This window comes from Mytilus californianus, unplaced genomic scaffold (assembly GCF_021869535.1).
Source record: "Mytilus californianus isolate M0D057914Y unplaced genomic scaffold, xbMytCali1.0.p SCAF_2, whole genome shotgun sequence".
Classification (NCBI taxonomy): domain Eukaryota; kingdom Metazoa; phylum Mollusca; class Bivalvia; order Mytilida; family Mytilidae; genus Mytilus; species Mytilus californianus.
Window position 1 is genome coordinate 105,949,180 of NW_026262668.1, and position 24,119 is coordinate 105,973,298.

At 32.6% G+C, this 24,119-nt stretch overlaps 2 protein-coding genes across 2 annotated transcripts in view; one reads left to right on the forward strand and one right to left on the reverse strand.

Annotated features, from left to right (window-relative positions):
* Positions 1-3,203: 3,203 nt before the first annotated feature.
* Positions 3,204-23,735, forward strand: LOC127728524 (male-specific lethal 1 homolog). Its single transcript, XM_052235945.1, has 8 exons — positions 3,204-3,699; positions 9,724-9,893; positions 11,362-11,747; positions 13,678-13,739; positions 15,547-15,614; positions 17,312-17,439; positions 19,099-19,171; positions 20,979-23,735. The coding sequence occupies exons 1-8, from the start codon at positions 3,292-3,294 to the stop codon at positions 21,055-21,057; spliced, it is 1,374 nt and encodes a 457-aa protein (XP_052091905.1). The 5' UTR covers positions 3,204-3,291; the 3' UTR covers positions 21,058-23,735.
* The window catches only part of LOC127728529 (ribosome biogenesis protein wdr12-like), a 42,179-nt gene continuing 41,786 nt past the window's right edge, over positions 23,727-24,119 (reverse strand). The window contains exon 12 of the mRNA XM_052235953.1: positions 23,727-23,884. Coding sequence (XP_052091913.1) covers positions 23,755-23,884 — 130 coding nt within the window. The 3' untranslated portion in view covers positions 23,727-23,754. The remainder of the gene's footprint in view (positions 23,885-24,119) is intronic.

Consider the following 24,119-nt stretch of genomic DNA (forward strand, 5'->3'; position numbering starts at 1 on the left):
TTTATGCTTATTGTTGATATTTTAGTTCATTCTCAAACAAATTCGTTCACCATCGATTGCGGGTTTCAACAGGTAATGTACATTTCATTGTGTTGTATATTTCTCCGCCTGCATGATATGAGGCCTTTTTATAAAAGGGGGAAGTTTCCCAATATTTGAATCAAATAATAACATAAACACATTAAACAACAATTGAAAATGTTTTTTTTATTAGATTGCAGTATAAAGACAATAATAGTGCATTGACTTGACATATTAACGATATAAGGATTCGGCCCGAAACGGGGAAAAAGCTCGGCAGAGCCTCGCATTTCCCCGTTTCTAAGCCTCATCCTTATATTGTTGATATGTCAAGGCGATGCACTATTATTGTCTATATATATGTAAATATTATACACTTCATAACTTTAACATTATCGCAGTTACTGATTTTAGAATTTATTGAACTAAGGGTTCTTAGTGGTTGAATTGAAGTCGTTCCCTTGAAAGTTTTTTTGTAACCATGCATATGATTGAAGATCAATGAAATATGTAATTTCCTTAATAACATTCATTTTTCCAATTTGAACACTCTTGAAATGTGCTGTTCAGATCCTTTCGCAATAAATATATGTTTGATTTGTTTGAATTACTTCTTTTTTGTTTTTTATTGATCACTAAATTTCAAAAGTTTTCTGTCTGTCTTTCGATTTTGTTGATAGTTTTTCATAAATTACCCTGTAACAGCTTCTTACATACACACATCACAGAATGCTGCATGATCATGTGCCAAATGTACTCTACGGTTTTCCAAAACAAGGAGAACATCATACAACCTCCTTGTAAAAATAAGGAGATGTGGGATGAATGCTAATGAGACAACCATCCACCAAAGTCCAAATGAAGTGGATGTAAGCAAGTATAGGCAACCGTACGGACTTCACCAATGAGAAAAAACCAATTTCGTATAGTCAGATGATAAAAGGTCCCAACATGAAAAATAAGAAACAATGCATTTGAGAAAACTAACGACCTAATTTATAGCAAAACAATTTACGAAAAAGAAATACGACATACATGAACCAATTATTAATGACATCTTCAACTACAGGCTCCTGACTTGGGACAGGCACATAAAGACTAGTGTGGCCGGTTTTAACATGTGAGCGCTCAACCCTCGCCCTTACCTGGGACAGTTGTTTCCCTAAGAATTGTTAGAATAAGAACTGAATGGGTTAACTGAAGGACATTGGTCATGCATTTTGAAAATCTGGATAGGGGCTGAATTTCAATTTAAAACAAAAGCCGGGAGACTTAACTCAGTGGCAGATCCACAGTTGCATATGGGGGATGGGGGTGGACACTGACTACCTCAGAGATGGATCGCTCCAGTCATGCTTTCCTCAATAATCAACCAATTTTTTCCCACAAAGCACCCCCTCAATCCGCCTCTGGAACTAATGCAAGGAGACATCACTGTGGATGTACACCTAATCGTATTTCCCATTCATTTTTTTTCTCTAAATGCTTTCGGGGTGGGTGGGGGGGGGGGGTGGTTGGGGGGCGGGGGGGTAGTCCAAATACTTATGACGTCTTGCAAGGCTATTTTGGTTTTTTTTTGGGAGGGGGGGCAGCTTGATAGTTAGCCACACGATGTCCTGCATGAAATTGATTGAAGTGGACAAACCTCTTGAGAAAACACAATTAGCATCTATAATCAATAATCTTATTATATAAATAACAGTTTTCAGGTCGGATTGAGTCAATTTTAAAAAAGGGGGTGTTCTATTAAATTCGTGGAAAATGTACAAAAACAGCGAGGTTTACTTACCTTAAATGTACTAACATTCTGTTTTGCTTCTGGTATATTAAAATTTAGATGATAATAGAGCGTACTTTTCAATGAACTGTCCATTTTCTTCTCCGTGACGGGAACTCCGTCATTGATCATTCTAATTGTTTACATTTAGAAATGACGTCATATAAGAGCGCGTGACATACGATGTTATTAGAGGTCATTCAACGCAGATAAATAGTCCATTTGTTCTTTGATTTTTTATCAATTACCAATACAAAGTATAAAAAAACTATTTTGTTTTGTAATTAATTGCTATTATTTTAATTAAGTGTACTGGTGAAAGTAGCTCGCGTAAGTCAAGGCCCTCATTGTGCTATCCGTCTGTAATTCCCTCCGCCTTACGTCACAAGGTCCCTGACGTCATTTAAAGTTTTGTCAACAACTTGGAACCTTGCAGTACAAATTATGATGGCCTCATTTTTCCGTAATTTTAATTTGCAAAAAACAAAACAGATAACTTGCATGTCAATATGAAAGTGATCATAGTCGTGGAACTTGAGAATCGGTTTTCATTTTTAGATTTACAACAGTAAACGCTTTAACAGTTTGCTTTGCAAATTAACGCTTTTCTGTTTACCTATGGGGAGAAAATTTAAGAGGTCAGTCGTAGACTTGTAGTTTAAAAAAAATCGAAATCGGTGTTAAAACACAACTACTGAAGTAAAGGATTTTGGCAACACCATGTTTGTATGCTCTACTGATTCGAATGCATTACATTGAAGATTCTGGAAACATCCAGGTTCGTATGCTGGCATACAGACCTGCGAAATACAACATTTGATTCAATATTGGCCGTTCTGCATACACCAGGTTCGTATGCAGGCATACAGACCTGAGAAATACAATGTATAAATTAAATGTAGACTTTAGCATACACCAGGTTCGTATGCTGGCATACAGGCCTGAGAAATGCAAGTTAATTTATTAAGATTCAGTTCAGCATTCCCCAGGTGTTCAATATGCCAGATTCTCGATTTTCAAATGTTTGATAAAAAGAAAAACGTGTTTTCCTTTATTTTTCTCGTTTTTGCATACTTTGTCTTATGAGCTATAATTCGACATATTTGAATACGAATTATGGCAAATGACCGTGAATGAGAATTTTTAATTTTAGATGAGAACGTATTAGTAGTGATTTCATAGGATTACACACACCTTTTACTTTCTGAGATTTCGACTTGGTAGAAGAAAACTTAATTTGGTATGTTGCAGTTTTAAACGTGGTTGTTCCCTAATCTCCTAGTCCCTGTAAATCAATTCAAATTTCATTATTTTTTGAAAATCCAGTGTGTTCATTTATTAGTACAAAGTTGGTACATGACGTCATGATCTTCAAACTGAAGGAAAAAAAGAAACATTCCTCGAATCTAATTTGCATATCTTCAATATTGAGGCTCCAATATTCCTTGCCCGTTGTTAGCGCTTTAATATAATATTTTCAACCGCGACCAGCAATGACGGGTGATCGTTTGAAACATGATGTATCCAGCGACGTCGGAAGGTCAGATGGTAGATCTGGAGTAACAAGACGTCGCCTGGCAAAACCGACTTCTCTTAGAGAAAACGGATCTTTAAAATTTGAAAACGACCTTGCATTGGCGCTGAAAGAAAGTTTAAAGTATGCTAAACAAATGGATAGCGAACCCAAACCAATGGAAGATTCGTCTATTAGGAGAAACAACATTGAAAATCAAAAGAACGAACTAGAAACGAAGTCTTCCATCTCATCCAGAATGGATACATTGGGTGAGATGCAGTTGAAAGAACTTTTAGTGTTGCATATCGATCTCATTCAACACCAACAAGAGTTGGTTATACAGAAAGACAGACAAATCAAACAAATCAAACAAGAGAGGGATAATGTAAGTATCTGATCATCAGTCATTGTAACATGTGTAAATAAAATTGCCAAACCACAGAGTTGTTTATTTTGTACCTTTACTCAATATTTTATAGTTTTGTTTTCGAACTCCCCATATTTAGTTCACAGCGATATCAGCTGGACTATTATATATTCTACTGTTGACACAACTGCAATATTTACCGATGATTTCAATGTAGTAAATCATTGATTACATCAGCCGATTTATCAAGAAGCTGAGCTTCGATGCAAAAATGCCTTTAAATGGTTAATTTTTCATACGGATAAATTTGATTAATATTGCAAAAAGGAGGTTACTGAGGTGACGCGTTATTTATTTTACTATTATAACCTGCTAAAAAACAGGACGAGTATATAACATGTCTGACTTATTTGAATGCCAACAAATGCCAAAATAGAGGGTAAAACCACGTGATTGATCATGTGACCAAACCGCACGCTATTGTGTGTGAATACGAAAGCAAAACAAGATCTGACAACTCACAGATATTACATTATTGTGTATATGGGTAAATCAGTCTCCATGCCGAAAAATTTCACGAGGAACTTCAAGAAAATATTAACAAGATCATCAAACGTTCAGGTAAACTGCAGAACAACGCAAGGTGAACAAAAACAAACAAAAATGGCAGACGGTCAGAAATGTCCAAAATGGCTGCAAAAAGACGATACATATAATTTAAGTTTATTTAAGACTATAAATATATATTGATAGAAAATTATCAAGAATAAGATTTTCTTCATTAGATCAACTGTTCTGGTAGAGTTTAAAATGAAGATCATTGTCGAGCTCACGTAAATACTGTTCATTTGATCGTTAATCGATGTACGTACTCAAGAAACAAAGAAAGGTCAAATGTTCTTGTTGTCTACATAATGTACAGTTCACTGCAATTTAGAGCTTATAGAACGTATTGTGTAGTTAATTGCCTTTCTAGGAATAGCAGGTATGGGACAGGGGTATTGATTTGCAGAGTAAAACAATGGGTCATGTGATTACAAACCACTTAAATTTCATTCACTTTAATAATAATATAAAGTGTGAATCAATGAAATCAAAACTAATTATGGTATACTTTGTTTAAACTATTTTCTTTAAATTTTTAGATGATGATTGAAAATTATAATTGATTGTAATACACGAGATTCCAACTTTGTTTTTATGAATGAACTGCCCCGGTAAATTGATTTCTATACACAAGATTCCAACTTCTTTATTATGAATGAACTACCCCGATTGACCTGGGTCCTTTGTGGGGGGGAAGTGTCACAGGCCATTGTGAAGTCTGTTTTCCCCGGAAAAGGCAGTGATTGGAAGATCATGTATTATTCTGCTCAATCTTGGCATCATGATTGGCAAAAAAAATATTCCTTGTATTGAAACCACACAAAGATTGGCAAAATCTATTCAGAATCCAAATATTTTTACTACTGAAATTATTTGTTCAGTGCCAGATCCAAGATTTCCAAAAATCTACTAGAAAATTTTTTTTTTGCCACTATTTGATTAAATGGGTTGGGGCTGGATCCATACCTGAATAATATGCATAATTTATGTTGTCCTAAGTAGAGCTTTGGAAAAAATAGATCTTTAATACATAATTGGCTCAGATTCATATCAGAAAATAAACAGATTGTATGTTCTAAGGATTACTGTTTATATTCTTATTTTTTGTGTCAGAATAGAATCTGCCCCAAGTGGAGGCTGCATAGTTTCAGGGGAGGTTATTGTTAATGTGATAATGAATATTCAATGACCAGTTTGGGTTATGATAACATTGTATTTATGAAGAGAATCAATCGCACAACTAAAAATTTCAACAACAAAAAAACTTGAGTATATTACTCATAAAACATCAAAGGAGTAGGCCCAGTAAGACCCCTTTTTGGCCCCAAAATATAGCAGTTTTACAAAATTGTTAAAATGTAAATTTTTAGCTATTTATTGGAAAGAAGAATACTTCTGTTACATAAATATGGGCTGTTTTTGACAATACAATGCACATGTATCGGATACTAGCATCATTAAGTCATGCTAAATTACTGAAATCTTCGAAATTTTAGCATTTTGGTTAATTTTTAGACGGTTTCCGTCTGAAATGGAAGTGGCCGCATCTGTGTTCATTCTTAATATTTAGATGTAAGTTGTATTTGATGATAATACATAACATATATAAAGGTTGAGAATCACTTGAGATGCGGCCACTTTCATTTTTGACAAAAACCATCTGAAAAGTGACATATTATGGCATATTTGATAGATTTTTCATATTTAAGCTTGAATTTGGGCGTCTTTAATGACTAAATCAGTTCAAATCTTTCACATTAACTAATTGAATCGACTGCAGTAGACACTTAAATGTTTAAAAAGTGTCCAAAATCTTTCATCAGATGAACCTGAATTTTGAGGCCAAAATCGGCCTTTACCGGACCTACTCCTTTATTACAAAATGAATGCTTTGTAATCATGGTAATTTTCAAAAGAAACATAATATAAACGTTTGTATTTTGTCAGAGTCTAGAAATAAATACAAATGTATGTACTGCCTTCATTTTCACTGCTTTAATTTAGCTATTGGTAGGGTCTCACTAAGGATTTTTGAAGGCGAGTCCAGGGACTCCTTAATGTTAATGTGATAATGAATTGAATGAATGAATCAAAATTAAACTGCAGTGTATACAATCATGCTAATATAGAGCCTCCAACACAACTGTTGCAACTTGTACATGCATAAATATAATTATGATACATGATTGTACATACTACATGTATATACATGAAAGTCTTGCAGTATTTCACTTCCTCCAGAAGCACATAAAATCATTTTTTGGATATTGTAAATTCACAAATTATTGCAATGTTTTTATTAATGGGAAAAATGTGATGGTATCAGGATTGCAATAATAAAAACTGGCATTCATCATGTTCATGATTTCAGTAGTGATGTTCCTTCATAGAATTTATGCAATTACAATTAATGTTGCATCGCGTGAACCAACACCTTATAACGGTACAGGCTGGTAGAGAGTAATCAGGATGGATACCGGGAGGTATGCTGCGGGTGTCTTAAAACCTCAGGAAAATAATGCTACACAAAGACAACAACATCGTAGATTACTGCAAGGAAAATCTTTATTATGGTCTACTTGCAATTATGAATTAAAATTAATGATTAATTGGGCCACAATTATGCCAGTGATCAAGGAATTGCAATAATAATTTAATAAATGCACACATTAAATTCTGAATTTACAGTAGGTTTACATTTTTACAAACAAACCTAGATTTGTAAGTTATACCACTAAACAGGACTCAATTCACAGAATAATTTTTAAAAACATGATGACCTACAAAAATCCAAGTTAAAATCTGTAGCTTGTAAAAGGGGAAGGCTCTCTTTAAATTTTTGATAAGGAAGAACTCCATTCAATGTAGGAGGAGATGTAGATAATAGGTGACAGCAGATGGACATAGTTATTACTAAATAACCTTACTTTTGCTGAAGTTGCAACAAAATGAATAAGGAATTATTAATAATGGACAGACATGCCTATTACAATATCTCTGGACTTTTTTTTGAAACTTGTATATAAGGTGGCAAACATGCACCCCAATATAACTACAGAAGGATAAGTGATAATCACAATAAAACAGGTAGAATTATAGTATTTTCATGCGAAAATATTTTTACTCTTTCCAAATTTAAGTGACGAAATTGATTTGGAATACTTTCGTCATTTTGAAAACCGTTTCGTAAATGACGAAAATGACGAGCTCTAGCAAAATCACTGAGTGATTTCTGCTCCACTATTGACACCCATTGAGCTGCTGACAATAAAAGTCAGATAGTAAAACCAAGTTAGAAAACTAGGAGGGGTTCAGACATACAGTTATCTATAACAGAGAAATCTGTTCACACAATTCTTTGTGTGACTTCATCAGATGGCAATATGAATACTTAAAATCATTGCTAAAAATAGACATTCTTATTCAATTCAGCTATGGACATGTATTTTAGAGATGTGTTTTAGTTTATATAAAAGTATATTTAATAATAATAAATTAATTTTGTCTTTTTTTTTTGCCATGAAACTATCAACGCCTTTAAAGGGCATACAAAACAGTATATTTTTCTGACACTTCAGTGTCAGTTCTAAGATATTGGAAAACAAATTTTGAATAAAAGAAATGAAGTAATAAGAATCTTTTTTATAACTAGCAAGTTGTCAATATCAATGCACACATACTTTGCATTATTTAGAATAAATTCATTGATTAACAATTTGTTAGGAAAATAAGAAACATTTAACAGAGCTTTCTTCTCCCAAGGGCCTTTTAGCATCATGGTAATGTGATTCTATATTGCTTGAATGTGATGCTGTCTGAATAGTACATGTAGTACAGAATACTAACTTTACAGATAGTCATACAGCGTTGCCATTTAAATGTCATTATTTGCAAAATTTAACAGACAAGGCAAGTACCTATCTCTGTGTCAAAGATAAGAAAAAATCTCTTTGTTAACAGTTTACTACATGTATTTGAACCTACTGAGACCATGTATGCGATATTTGCATACCATGCCACTTCAAAAATAGAAAAAACTCAAAAAAATTCTGACCTTTATTGAGAAGGTTCTCGTCATTGATTGTATTTTCAGTTTTGTAAATATTTTTAAAACTTGTTAGTTTTCATTGGGCATTTTAAAGTAGATAGATAAGGTTATGTGTTGTACTGCTTATTTTTTTAAGAAATTCTCCCACAAGTTCATTAAAGGTGTTTTCTCAATATTTTATAGGAAAATCAGTGTATAATAAAGATGTTTGCAACATTCTGCATGCAGCAAATGTAGGTCATGACTCAAAAATGTTTCTCTTCAACAAAATACTTATTTTGGGACTTATTTAATCACAAATTTTAATATTCTGTTATTGCAAAGTCTAAATAAACAAAACTAGATACAATAGAACATTCTCTTCTGAAACTGTACCAACCCCTATATGAATCTAGGTTGCACTTCTGTAAATATGACAATGCAATTTCCCATAGGAACTCCTTTTACGGCCAAAACTCTGTCTGAAGTTTCGTTAAAAAATTTCTCTAATTCTTCGTCAATTTATCCCTTTCTGCACCCATTGTATAAAAAAAATTTAATCAACGTGTGGTTCGTTTGATCTCAGTTCTTCATTGGTTAAAATCCGATTATGACATCGAATTTTCTTGCTCTGAATTTCCTATTGTGACGGCATGAAAAAAGGCGACCATGCCTGATGACGTCACATAGAAAGAGCACATCTTTTTGCAGATCATTCGAAAAGAATGAAAAAATTTGCCTGCGTATTGTTTGAAATCATTAGAGAAACAGATTCCACCACCAAATCTCTTGTAATACGATATTTATCCACTCTCGACAGTTAAATTTTAAATATTTAAAACGCTCAGCAAGCCTCGCGTTTTAAATTTGAAAATTTAACTGTCTCGAGTGGATAATTATCGTTTCACACTCGATGCAGTGGTAGAATCTATATATATCCTAGAATGGAAAGTTTATATGCACTACTGTTTTTTTCAAAGGTCAAAACATGGGGCTGTGCGGAATATTTTCAACATTTTTATGCCCCGAGGTTCGATGAATTTAAACTTACATTAAAATTCTGTACTACCCCTCCCTTCACTTTGTACCTCAGAATTCAATTTGGCTGCTATCCATGTGTATTTATACAAGTTACATCTCTGAGATGAAACAGAGATCATATCTGGGAACCAGTACGTAAACAAAACAAAATATCTATGAATATTATATATCTCCCCAAAAGAGGCATGGTTTGTGAAACAGTTGTATTTACAAAGTGCAACCTCTAGGGTTTAATGAATAGTATCAATGTTTATAGGATGGCCATATGTTTCTTTCATTTTTCATCTGAAACTTTTTCAGGCATGTACAAATGTATGTGTAGAAGCAGTGGAAATTATCAATGCTGGTATATTTATGTTATTTTACAGCTAAAATGTAGACTAGATCGGATGGAAAGACGAATGTCTCTACTAAAGCATAGAATACCTGATGTAGAATTAAGTGAAAGCCCTACAAGACAAAAAGGTGATCATCATCCATCTACACAGTGTTTGTCTGAAAATTTACCATCACATACAACAGAGAAGTCATTGAAAAGGTAACAAGAATTGTTGGGAAAATAATGTGAGGAAAGTATGATGATAAAAAATAAATGAGGCCAAAGACACAAAGGGGACATTTAAAACTCATTTAGTCAAAGAGTTGCTGACAACACCATGGAAAAAACCAACATAAAGAGAACTCTGCAAAACACTACATAGAAAACTAAAGACTTAGCAACACAAACCCAACCAAAAACTGAGGGGTTAACCAAGTGATGAACTGACCCATTTGAGAAGGTTTTTGTAAAAGTTTAAAAAATTATCAACATGTATGATGTATGCCAAATGATTGCAACACCAAACAATGACCCTTAATGCCTTGTGAGTTGAAAATCAAACACTGGGGAAAATATCTTTTAATTTTGGTCAGTTAAAAGGGTAGTAGTGTGTGTGTATGTGTATTTAAGTATTTAAATTTATTTTCTGAACATTTAGCACTCTCCATCAATATATCATGCTCATGATCCTATTCAGAGAGCAGAGAAAAACATTTGTTTTAAAAATTCTCTGTTTCAGTGGTCTATATTCTTCTTGCCTTGTTCGATTTTAAAGAGTTTTGGAGATGGAAGTGGGGTCTCTTTGCAGAACACAGACTTTGCCTTCCACTAATGTAACAGGTTCCACACAACATTAGGATTGTTTAAATGAGAAGTCATAAAATACTTTAGGAGTATAAAGATAGCACTCCTATTGTAATAGACTATTTTCATAATACCGACTTTTGACTCCGGATTATATAATTTGTCAACTGGTTACCTTGGACATCATGGTACTCGGTCAAGTAAGAGCAGCCAAAATAAGTAAAATCAAACATATAATCGGTGTAATTTGAGGGGAAAGTTTACTGTTTTCCGATGATTTTGAAGTGAAAAAAATATTAACCAGGTAGTTTTCCCCCAAAATTGTACCAATTGAAAGCTTGGTTTTACTTCTTTAGCTTGCTCTTACCTGACTTGGTACCATGATGTCCAAGGTAACCAGTCGAAAAATTATATTATCTGGAGTCAAAAGTTGGTAATTTGAAAATAGTCTATTGATTGGTGTTCTAACAGAAACTGAAAAAACATGAAACAAATTGATTTTGTAACATGATCTTCTCCATCACTCGCAAATTCATTTAATTGACTTGTAGAATCATTTACGCAATCCTTATTCCATAATTCTATTTTCAATTCACTTGCCTCTTTACTTTACTAGGTTGTATTCTTCATTTGTTTAGAATATGAGCTTTGTCGTCAGCTCGTTTGCAAATTTGGTATTGTATAAACAAAATGACAATCAAATAAATTAAATTAAGAGTTCTTCTGTTAGAAACACCTATAGCTTTACTTCCATTCTTTCCATCACTACTATTAGGTGTTTCAATTGACACTAAACCTTTATCTCAAGATAGATTAGCCAGTTAGACATTTCAGTGTATCCACATCTTTCAATGCTTGTATATTAATCTATTTATAATTGTAGGAAAAGAGCCAGTTTTGAACCACAGAATCTCGGTAAACGTTTTGTCACAGATTTAAGTGTAGATAGTAGGAACAAACCAACAGACACTAAATTACAACCAAAAGTTGATAGGACTAACAGAAGTCGTAGTAGAACTTTCACTATACCTACAGAGGAAATATATAATGCTTGGGGATACAGGGCAAGACCTGGTCAGATAGCTGCAGATCCTAGTATGCTTAAGGAACTTCAAAAAAGAACAAGTATTAAGAAAACAGACAATGTGGACAATAGTGTTTTACGTACAAAAGACAATTATCACATTTCATTTTATCAACCGGTAGCAGAACATATTGAAATAGAAAATAAACCTGATTTGCTAAAAGGTGCTCAGTCTCAGTTAACAGGTGGGTAAATTACTTTCTGGATTATAATGTATTTTTCAGGTACATTTTTGGTACTACATGCATGTATGTGGAATTGAAACCTAAAGATAAATTATTGCCATTGCATTATTACTGGTATTTGATTTAAAAGAAATCAACCACATGTATCTTTGACACTTGGTCAAATACAGTATTGTACATGTCATAACATTTAAAGTAAATGCTGCAGAAAGGTTGATTTTAATTGTATAACATACCAGTGAGTAGATTAAGAGATAGTCAATAAGATTGTCTACAAATGGTAACTATTACAAGATATTTGAAATAATGCTGAAATAGAAATATTATTTGTTTGTAATTCTTTGGATGAATTTTGATATTTATTAAATACCAGGTAAATGACATAGCAGAAAATTAGGATAAATCTCTGACCTAGAATACAAAGAAAATATATTTGTATTTATATATGAGTTGGTTGGTAAAGGGCAAATATTTATTGAGTGTTTTCTTAAAAGCTGGAAGCTATCTAAGTCTTACTTTATGATGATATATAAAAATAACGAGATGTGGTACATCTACATGTATGATCGCAAATGAGACGACTATCATCCAGAGTCCAAATGACATGGATGTCAGCAATTATAGGTTACAGTTTTGGCCTTCAACAATGAAAAAAAAATATACATGTACCATATATATATATATATATATATAGTCAGCTATAAAAGGCCCCGACATGACATAAAAATGTGAATCAATTCAAACCATATAATGAACGGCCTTATTGATAACAATGCAACTTGCAAGAAAAATAAATATGACAGACATGGACCAATGACAACCACTGAATTACATGCTCCTGACTACGGACAGACACACAAAGAATGTAGCGGATTGAACATGTTTGTGAGCGCTCAATCCTCCCCTAACCTGGGACAGAGGTGTATACAGCACAATTTAAAACAAACTAAAAAATAAGTTGCAAATGGCCAAATTTAATAGATAAAAGCACAAAAACATAATATAAATTAATGCCTGTCAATTATGAATGTTATAAAATAAAAATCATCACTAATGATCTGGTTCCTTTCCATAAATATAAAGTGTTAATACAAAGATTGTTGGTTGCTGAACTTCCAGTGGAAAATGTTAACACACAGATATGTCTCATCTGTACATGTGTGTAATTAATATCGTGCAATGAAAATGTTTCAGGATGATTACCATAATCAAATACTTTCTATTAGATTGCAAACTTTGTGGATATATGGTCACATAATATACATGTAATGAGAGATAGATCCCTATTGATTTTGAGGTCACTATGTCCAAGGTCAAGGTCAAAGTTACCAAATATAGACTGAAATAAATACAGGAAAGAAGTTTATGGATTGTAAATCTAGAACCTTTATTGGGACATTGGAACCAAACTCAAATATCAATGGTCACATATAATGAGTATTTATTTCAAGATCACTGTGACCACGGTCAAGGTTAAAAAAAGGTGCAAAAAAGTTTTCTTAATAATAGCTCAAGAATCTTAAATGGTATTGCAAGTTAATATGCTTTAATGGTTGCATGTAATGACAGGAGAATCCTTATTGATTTTGTGATACTATAAATAGACTGAAATAATTGCAAAGATGGTATATTTATTCAATAGGTACAAACTAGTGTTGATTTTCTTAAACAAGGCAATGTTAAAATGATAAGATAATTTACTTATTTATGACCTACAAAGTATAAATTTGTACATTGCCACCTGGAAAACAAATTCCTTGAAAACTTGACATTTTTTGGTGCATATAAGTGAATATTTATCCTAATTATTTAGTAGTATCATTTGTCATGTTTGTATTTAATTGTTGAACATGTACCTAGTGCTTTCTTTTATTGTGTTGTAATTCCTACCACAACAATGCCACTCATAAGTCATATCAATCATTTTCAGTTGAAGTTCCACATTGGAGGATAAAAATGTATACAAATCAGTGGGGACTTGAAGGAACAGAGGTGAGTCAACACAAGTTTTGCACTAATGTATTATACCACTTCTTGTCCGGGTTCATGAAATTGAAAGTTGACTCAACATGCTAAATAATTTTATATCAGATTTTTTCATCACAAAACCTGTAATTTTGCTCATTTTTGATGGACGTTCAAATACAAAGAACATTTTATATGATGCATACATGTTTTTTGTCGCTTGAATTCTTCAAATACAATAACACTTTTATTGTAGGTAGATAATTGATTAGTACAGTATTCTTATATTAAGTTACACAAATCAAGACCATAGAGTTAAAGTATATATGTAAAAAAAATTTTGGAGGAAACTTGACTTCTGTGTGTGGATAGAAATTTCAATCTGATTAAAATATAGATCGTGTGTCAATGCTTCTGATAAAATTTTGTTCTACTTCCGGTTTTGATAAATATTAGATCAACCTATGAAATTTCTGCCTCCAAATTTTTTGAAGGTGTGAATCATTATGACAAAACCTGAAGGTCTTCACAATAGAATGTAAGATCCTTGTAAGCCCAGCGTGGACACTGTATTTTAATCAGTTGGATAAAGTTTATATATGATTTTACTCCAAAGATTTGGTAATTAGTCCCCTACCGACAAAGTCGAAGGGGACTTTAGGTTTGCACTCCGTCTGTCTGTCTGTCTGTCTGTCCATCTGTCCTTCTGTCCATCCGTCAGTCCGGCAAATCAGCTTTCCACACTTTTTTTCTTCGTTCTTGAAGATATCGATTTGATATTTGGTATATAGTTTTATCATGACAAGTTATAGATCAAGTTCAAATCTTTAACCATTATTGAGTTATGCCCCTTTATAAATCGAAAGATTGCAACCAAATGTTATGAGACTTACACACAATCCTTATTACCACAAAACTCAGATAAAGTTCAAATTTGGGTAGCGTCACTTTTACCGTTCTTCAGTTATGTCCCTTTATAACTATATGCTATGCAAGCGGGGCATCATCTGTGTCCACATGTGGACACTATCCACATTTATTTTAACATCAATAACTTAATTGAACAGTTATGGCATCTTACAAAAAACTTAGACACAGCTTCTTCATACCTGTATGTACAAAATGTACCAGTATGTCATAACCAAGAGATGGAGTGATAAATACAGATCATAATTTTGAGAATATTATTTAATTGACAACATTTTAAACAGTCTTGGGATTCGGTTTTTAAGACATCAATAACTTTCTCACACTTTTAAATTTTGGACAGAAGATACTTCATGATCAGTAGATTGCATCTCGGGGTTGGCAAAGTATTACCCGGGCGGGAAAACCCGGGTTTTCCCAGGCTGGGCAATACTCCCAGAAACGGGTAATACTGGGCAATACTTGGCAATACTGGGTAATATGATTTTTATTCAAGCTTATTTTTACACAAAATAGTCAAAACTTGTTGTAGTTTAATAGTATTATAGCTAAGTATATACATTTTATACAGATAACCATTGAAAGTCATTCCTGAAGATTGAAAATTCAATTTTTACCTTTTCTCCACTAATTCTATGTAGGCAGAATACAAGTTTTGCACATTTCAGAATGATTCATTCAAAAGCATATGTTTTTGGTTAAAAAAAAACTTGCATAGACAAACTGCAAACTTTATATTTATCACATCTTGAATATTATCTATATGTAATAAAATATTATTTTCAGGTTGGTAACTGGAAACACATCACATTCTATACTTGTAAAGATTAACTTTATATCATTTGCCAACAATTTATTATTATCCTTTTTGTTTATAATAAAAATTGTGTTTTGAAACATTTTATAGAATATGGAAGATGAAATTTATACAAAGAGGCACACTAAACCAGAAATAGAAGAAAAGAGAAGAAAGAGGTGAAATTACTATTAAATTTATGTGTTATTGTATGAGAAAATCTCTTGTTTAAACTCAGATCTGTTAATGAAATACAAAATATCAAGACACTCTAGTTTCATCTTTTTTAGCTACCTGTGTAAGCTATTGTCATCACTTGGCCTCTATTGTTGACTTGTCTTCCATCCTCTCACTAGTAGTCCTGTGGTACCTTTTACAAAAATTTCTGTAACTCCTGAGCCAATTGGAACCAAACTTGGCCACAATCATCCTTGAGGTATCAAGTTTAAAAAATGTCTGATAATCTTGCTTAACAACCAACATAAATACCACTACATTGACAACAACACTTAAGTAAACTGCATTTTACTTAAGTGCTGTTGTCAATGTAGCGGTATTTGATCTTTTTATCTGACAACCCTGCATACCATCTGATATCCACTTAAGGGAACTCTACCAGCACAAAACATAGGAGGCGTTGGTTCAGCAGCTCTTTATTTATTAACCAACATAAATGTAAAATTCAAGTATTGTCTATTATTTTTAGTCCCCTTCCGACGAAGTTGAAGGGGACTTTAAGTTTGCACTCTGTCAGTCTGTCCGTACGTCTGTCCATCCGTCAGTACGGCAAATCAGGTTTCCACACTTTTTTCTTCGTTCTTGAAGATATTGATTTGATATTTGGTATATAGTTTTGCCATGACAAGTTATAGATCAAGTTCGAATTTTGTTCCTGTCTGATGATTAAGTCCAGAGTTATGGACCATATCTAATGTTAGAGTACTATGTTAAACCATATTTCTGTACAAAGGGAGATAACTCATTTTTAAAAGACATTCTTTGGTAAATTATTGGAAGAATTTTTTAGCAGGTTTGTTTGTTATTTTGTATAAACTAATTTTCTGAATGCTATATATATATATTAAAAAAATTATGAAGTGAAATCCTTTAATTAGATAATAATCTATTTTTATTAATTATTAATGTATATATAACATTACATTGTGTAGATAAATATTGTTGACATTTTATAGATAAGTTACAAATCTATATTAGTTATAGTGACATACAGATCAAGTTCGAAATTTTGTGCAGAGTTATGGTCCTTGGACTTGAAAAATTCACTCAATTAATCAGTTTTCCACCCTGTTTTTTTGTCATGCTTGAAGATATTGACTTGATATTTTCTTTTTGTTTACACCATGACAAGTTATAGAACAAGTTAGCTTTTTGTTCCAGTATAATGAATTTTTACCCGGTAGGGGACTATGTATTGCCATGCAATACTCTCAGAATGCTTGTTTAAACCCATATAAATGGATCTGTCTGTTCATCCATGTATCTGTGTCTTCCTACAAATGATGTTTGTGCTATATCTTGAGTACATCTTTGAGTTGTTAAATTGATAATACTTATTATGAATGTTTACCACTATAAAATGTGTTGTGAAAAAAAAGATTTAAATCACTAGTTTAAAGGTCAAAGGAACAAAACTTAATAAAAAGTAGCCCACACAAGGTGCATGTGTTCAATTTATATCTTGAAACCCCATTTTCAGCATACCCTCTCATATTAAAACAGTTTTCATTACAGAATTGTGAGAACATTGTTTGAAAAAAATTAATTACATTCATCTTAATCAGAAAAAAAAAACAAAAATTTTGTTATTTCCTACAGTGTAAATCAAATTCCTTATAACAACTTTCATACATTTTAGATGGGATTTGCAAAGATCTAGAGAGCAGGCTGCATATGAGAAATTGAAAGAAAAAGAAAAAGGTGCTGATGTTCCCATAGAGGAAAATTCAAATTCTGTTGAATCATTTTATCCTTCTCTTGATAACAGTAAGTAGTTACAAGGTTCTCTACACATCTAACAGTGATTAACTTTCCTGCTGAGTGAGCAAAACAAACAAAAAAGCTGCAAGTTTGTCATGCTAAGCATACACAACTCATAATTCAAAATATAATAAAACAGGAAGTAAGTGTCTAACAGTTCCAAAATGCACTCGCACATTACAAGTAATCACTGTCAAGCTGCTGATCAAATAAGTCAATCAGTTCAGTAGTAAAAGAGAGATGTGCCACAAAAATGTTAATTTCATTTGTCACAATAGAAAATTCAAAGTATTGGTAAACAGGAAGTAGATGAGTGACATACCTGAAAAGTGCTCACATGTTAAATCTCATAACCGTCAAGCTGCTGATTAGTAACAGTGAAAAGTGTGACAAAAATATTTATGGATGAATGGATTAACAAGGTGATTGCAAATTAGCCACCACTACTAGGTAAAACAAAAAAACAACATATTTTCACAGGACTGATTTTTGTCAATTCATATGCAGCATTTTTCTCTGCAGACATTAATTTTTATGTTAAAGGCTCCACCAGAAACCAAATGACATAGAAGTTAACATCTATCTGTCACTGTATGGCCTTCAATAATGAGCAAAACTAATACTGCATAGTCAGCTATAAAAGGCTACAAAATGACAAATGTAAAACAATTCAAACAAGAAAACTAATGGCCTGATTAATGTACAAAACTGAAACAAGAGGCTGTCAGAGTGACAGCAAACCGGATTTCCTGCAGAGGTCAAACCCTGAACAGTTGAGCAAGTATGGACACTACATTTAAGCTTAAAACAGCTCTGAATTTGGATTGTGATTGAAAATTTGACACAGCATAGGTTTGTGACACAAAATGAATGTGGTCAAAGAACTGAAAAATTTGAAATTTGAACATTTACCTATTATGGTCTAATATCCAAAATCTAAGTACATTGTTAGAATCAGCATATCAAAGAACCCCAAGCATTCAATTTTTGATGAAATCAAACAAAAGTTTAATTTAGGACCCTTTGGACCTCAATGTGGACCAATTTGATAAAGGAGCCCAAAATCCAAAATCTCTAAATACAAGGTTAGATTCAGCATTTCAAAGAACCGCATAAATTCAATTTTTGATGAAATCAAACAAATTTAATTTTGGACCCTGATTTGGACCAACTTGAAAACTGGGCCCAAAAATCCAATATTTAAATACAGGTCTAGATTCAGCATTTGAAAGAACCCTATATATATTCAATTTATGTTGAAATGATGATGCCCCCGCTTGTATATAACATTATAAAGGGACATAACTCAAGATTTAACTTTCATAACATTTGGTTGAGGCAAACTTAAGTTAGAGAACAGAAACTAAAAATTCAGCAATTTTTCCATTTGTAAAGTTGGCAGCCGCCCACCCGCCGTACATCCCCAAATCTTCGAAAATCGGGTTAAAACAAGTATGATATACAGCATCAAATGTCAACCACTTAATTACAGGCTACTGAATTGGGACAGGCACATACAGAATGTGGCAGGGTTAGTATATTTGATGAATTAATTTTAGCTAAAAATTCTCCTTACCTACAGTTTAGCCTTGACAATTCCCATTTGATTGAGAAAATTTCAAGATATTTTGTCATTTGGGAAAATCTATTTTTTCTTTTCTTCAGTTACTCATTTAGAAATCACAGATAAAATTCCAGTGATGGTGTTTGGTCATGGAATACCAAAAATGGATGCTACGTAAGTTTGATTAATAAATACTGTTACCAATTTTTTATGGCCCCGCAACAAAGTTGGCGGGCCATGTAGTTTTACCCTTGTCCGTCATTCCGCAACAAACCATTATACACAATTTTTTTTCTAAACACCTTCAGATATTGGGCTGATTTTTGTTATGTGAGTTAACTATGATGTGTTACAGATCAAGTTTAAGTTTCATTCCGCTCTGCTAATTTTTGACGAAAAAACAGGCTTTGGACTTTGATAAATTGTTGAAAATCACAGTTATACAGACTTCTTTTTTAAACGCCTTCAGATATTGGGCTGATTTTTGGTATGTGAGTTAACCATGATGAGTTACAGATCAATTTTAAGTTTCGTTCTGCCCTGCTAATTTTTGCCGAAATTAGGGAATTTAGACTTTGATAAATTGTTGAAAATCACAGTTATCCGGCCTTTTTTTTTTTAAACGCCTTCAGATATTGGGCTGATTTTTGGTATGTGAGTTAACCATGATGAGTTACAGATTGAGTTTAAGTTTCATTCTGCTCTGCTGTATTTTGCAGAAATTATGGGTTTTGGACTTGAAAATTGTTGAAAGCACAGTTATACAGACTTTTTTTCTATACGCCTTCAGATTTTGTGCTGATTTTTTATATGTAAGTCTACCATAATGAGTTACAGATCTAGTTTATGTTTCGTTCCGCTATGCTGATTTTCATGTTGTTTCAACAAATCTTGTTAGATCTGCAGTACATCCACTGCCTGTTTGCTGATAGTTTGAAATTTAAGGTGGTACCCATCACCTTGACTAATACTAATTTGGCTCGTTTAATTTTACTAAAATTTTGACAAAATGTTTACTTTGACCCTTTGACAAAAATATAAAAATTTCAAATAATTTGAACCAACCACTTTATCAGAAAAATTTCACTGGTTATATAGCAGTTTGACAAACACTTATTTTGATCATTGAGAAGTTGATATTTCCTTAACAATACAACATGATTAAAACTTTTAGCTGATTTTTATAGAGTTATCTCCCTGTAGTGTTAGGTACCACCTTAAATACTCATTGATCAAGGAAATTTTTCATCAAACTAGTATTGGTCTTGAGAACTGGATACTATCCATGCATGTTTGTGTCCACATGTGTTGTTGAAATTGGAGATTTTACGACTTTTTGAGACGGGGCCATTTGTGTCGTTCCGACACATCTAGTTTATTACGAATTGTCTTTTCAGTTTTTAAAGCATTCTGAATAGTATTTTTGAAAGTATATTTGTTTAAAACATGCCAACCAATGGAATTTCAATTATGATGCAACATTTAATTTTTGGGTATGAACAATCGGGTAACCCGTAGTCCTTTCGATTCTGAAATGAGAAAATAATTCTAATACAATTTCTATTATCCTTACGAGGAGAATTTTCTAAGCCTTGGTATCTATGTCTGTTTTTATTACTATTGTTAGACATTGAATGTCATACAGATATCTACAAGATACATAGTAAAATAGGTAAATGCACATTCTGAGAGGACTATGTGCTACTTGACCAAAAAATAACAAGTTTCCCTTCCAAGGAAGTTTAGATCTGAGTTACTTTATTAACTTGAATTTCATTAAAGGTAAGCACATCATATTGAAATATTTGTACGATTCGATTCAGGGTTCACCAACAGATACGAAAAGTTTTGAAGACATTCCATGAATAGCTCCCGGTGTTATTTACCTCTTTGTTACATGTTATACTTTTTGGTATATAAATGTCGTCACTTTTTTTGCAAGTTCTGTTAAAAAAAAAATCATGAAATTTCTCTTTTGTAGAGGTTTCAAGTTGCCTTGGGATGTAAATATGAAGAAAGGACATAGTCATTTACGCACACGACACACAAGGAATACATAACACAAATGTGGTGCTACAGATGTATTCACCAGCCATTTCAAGACATGATTCATAATCAGTGACCAAAGCTAGAATCTTGTTGTTAATATTTTTTATTGTTGTATTTAATTTATATTTGATAGTAAATATTTTTGTTGCTTTGTGTTCGGGTATAAGTGATAACGACCCTGTGTTTTATTGTATAATTAATTTCTCAAATTGTAAGCTTATTTGTTCCATGATAAAATTTTCAAGCTATCAAAATTGTAATCCTACAAAAGGGGAAGACATCTCAGTTAAAAAAAAAATCATAATGGGGTGTAGTATCTTTAAGCATTTGATTGCAAAATTTTTTAAATAAGATTTTTGATTAAAATACAGAAGCCTCAGTATTTTTATAATAACTTAAATAGCTTAAAAACAAAAAGGGGGAGAGGTAAATTAAATATTGGAAGAATCAGTCCTTTGCACATACGACAGGGGTTGAGCAATCTGATTGAAAACCAATGCAAGATATGTTTGCTGCTTGTGAAAGATCTGAAAAAACTCCATATTAAGTGGTCATATTCAGTGACCTTTCAGCATCTGATATTTTCTGTGGACCTCAGTAATTTTTTTTTTTTTATCAAATTGTGTTAAGTATGTTAGCAGGAAAAAGCCAGCATGTGGCTTGAAATGATTGGCTGGATAAAAATTTGCATAAAAAGTCATCCAGATACAGACAGGACCCTTTACTTGCAGGGATCACCATGACCTATTGAAGCGTGGCAGTGTGCCATGCTTAAATTTCTAGCGTCACGCTAAAATTTCCAGCACCACGCTCATTTTATAGTCCGCCACACTTGCAAATTCAATAGATTGAAGTTCAATTCAAGATATCCCTAATCTAATTATCATGTCAGTGGCAATTAGGAAATATAATTAGTGTTTAATGGTGTGAACACTGCCTCAGGGGATGTACATTGACAGCTGATTGCATTATTTACATTGTCTCGCGTGGTTGAACAAGGTAACATCCAATGAACGATCATGACCCAGTTTCTTCAAATTGAAAAGTAAAAATTGTTTGCAAACTATTCTTTAAATACAAATGCTTGACTATACCTGAAATACCTTAATGGTATGTGTATATATCCAAACAAAATTGATAAAAGCAGTATAATTCAGAAATCAAATGAATTCCCTGACCACATGTTTTCTTTTTGTTTACAACCATGTCAAATGTGTACTTTTGGCGGGGAAATACCTAAATACCAGACAACACTGTCTGGTTATTTATAGACATTTAAATAAACAGCTAAGCTGTGCCATTAAGGAAAATAGTTAAACTGGGTATATATAATTCCTTAATCAGTAATCTATATCATTTTATTGGAAATCAAAATTTGTCATGAAAGAAAGTTCTTTCAAATAATAAAATTGTATAATGAATACTTTATCACATGAAAAGCAATATTTGGATCCCTCATTTGTTCCTGAAATCTGGGAAGCCATATAAGGGTTTTTAACTTCTCTAATAGGTTTCTTAAAGTGTGGTGACCAAAAAATGTATGCGAGACCCCCTTTACTAATACATATTAGCTATATATGAAAACAACTTGTAAGGCAGAAAGTAAACATATAAGGAACGATTCAACAATGCAACCCACCATCTCTGATTTGATGAAGTTTTTCCCCCACCCTTTATTTTCATTCTGTGGTGAACCCTGCTTGGTGTTTTCAGAACTTGCAGAGGCAACAAGCAAATGTAAAACAGCAAAGTGAAAATGATATACAAGTTGTATTGTTATTTTTTCATGTGTGTTGTTCAAACATTTTCAAGATTAGCAAGCATTTGGTTGATCCTTGCAAACTTTCACTCACCAACATTTTGTTAATATAGCCAAAGTTTACAGAACTCTGTGAGAATTTCTTTTCAAATAAATTTCCCAAATAGATCATGTTTGAGACTTCTTTCAGTTGTGGAAGTCAGTCATCTTTGAATAGATGGGTGTCATAGTTCAGAACTAAATCAGTTGACCTTTATGAAAACCAACTGAATATCATGGAGAGAGAAATTTCAAAGAAATTACCAGAAATTGCAATTGATCCAACTTTATATGCATTGACTTAGCCTAACATACAAGAAGCCAACCAGCTAGCCTTTAAATTACAGTGACTGTCGACACAATGGTTTACCAATTTTTGAACAATTCAGCATCTAACTTCTCTTGTTTTCAAATAATTTGGAAGGTTCATTCATGGTTATAATCCTTGAAAATCAAAAAAAAAACTTTTATAAATAATACTACACAGCCACTAAATCATTCAGTCAGATGAGTGTATAGAATTACCTAATCAGCTTTGACATAGTAAACACTGCTAAATGTAAAGAACTGAGTAATCCTCAGACCAGTACATTGTTTTGAAATAATAAATAACAATATTTTCCCACAACCTTTGCTAAAGAAACAAAGGCACATGAACATTATTTTAGGAACAAAATGTTGCAAGATGCATAACAATTTTGGAAATTTACATGTAATTTATATTGTTGAAAACTATACAAAAACAAGTTGGTACGTCTTCAGTGATCCATGAATAGAGATGTCTGAACAATTTATTTTAAAGAGGAATGTAACAGACCTGCTTGATATTGAGTGTTTTTATAATCTGTCACAATGTAAGTCTTTTTTTCAAGAATAAAGATATTAAACCTTTGAATGTTTTATTTTTTTTTTATTCTTTATACTGAAATATTTTTAAATGGTTATCAGCTCCACCAGACAACAGGGACGATGGTATGGACCAATCAACAGCTAGGATTTTCTCATCATGGCCTGTCATGTTGTATAATGGGGCCTTTGGACTGAAATGAAAATGTTTGACTATTTATTTATTAAACTCAAGGTATCAGAGATATGCTAAATGATATATACATGTATAATAATTTTAGAGGTTATTCACTATATAAATAGAATTTCTATGCCTCTATAGTCACTATATCAAAATTTTATTAATTACAAGCATACAATTCTACAAGAAATCCTTGGTACAAGAAAGGTCTTATAATACCTGTATTTTAGTTGTTAAGCATGCCCAAT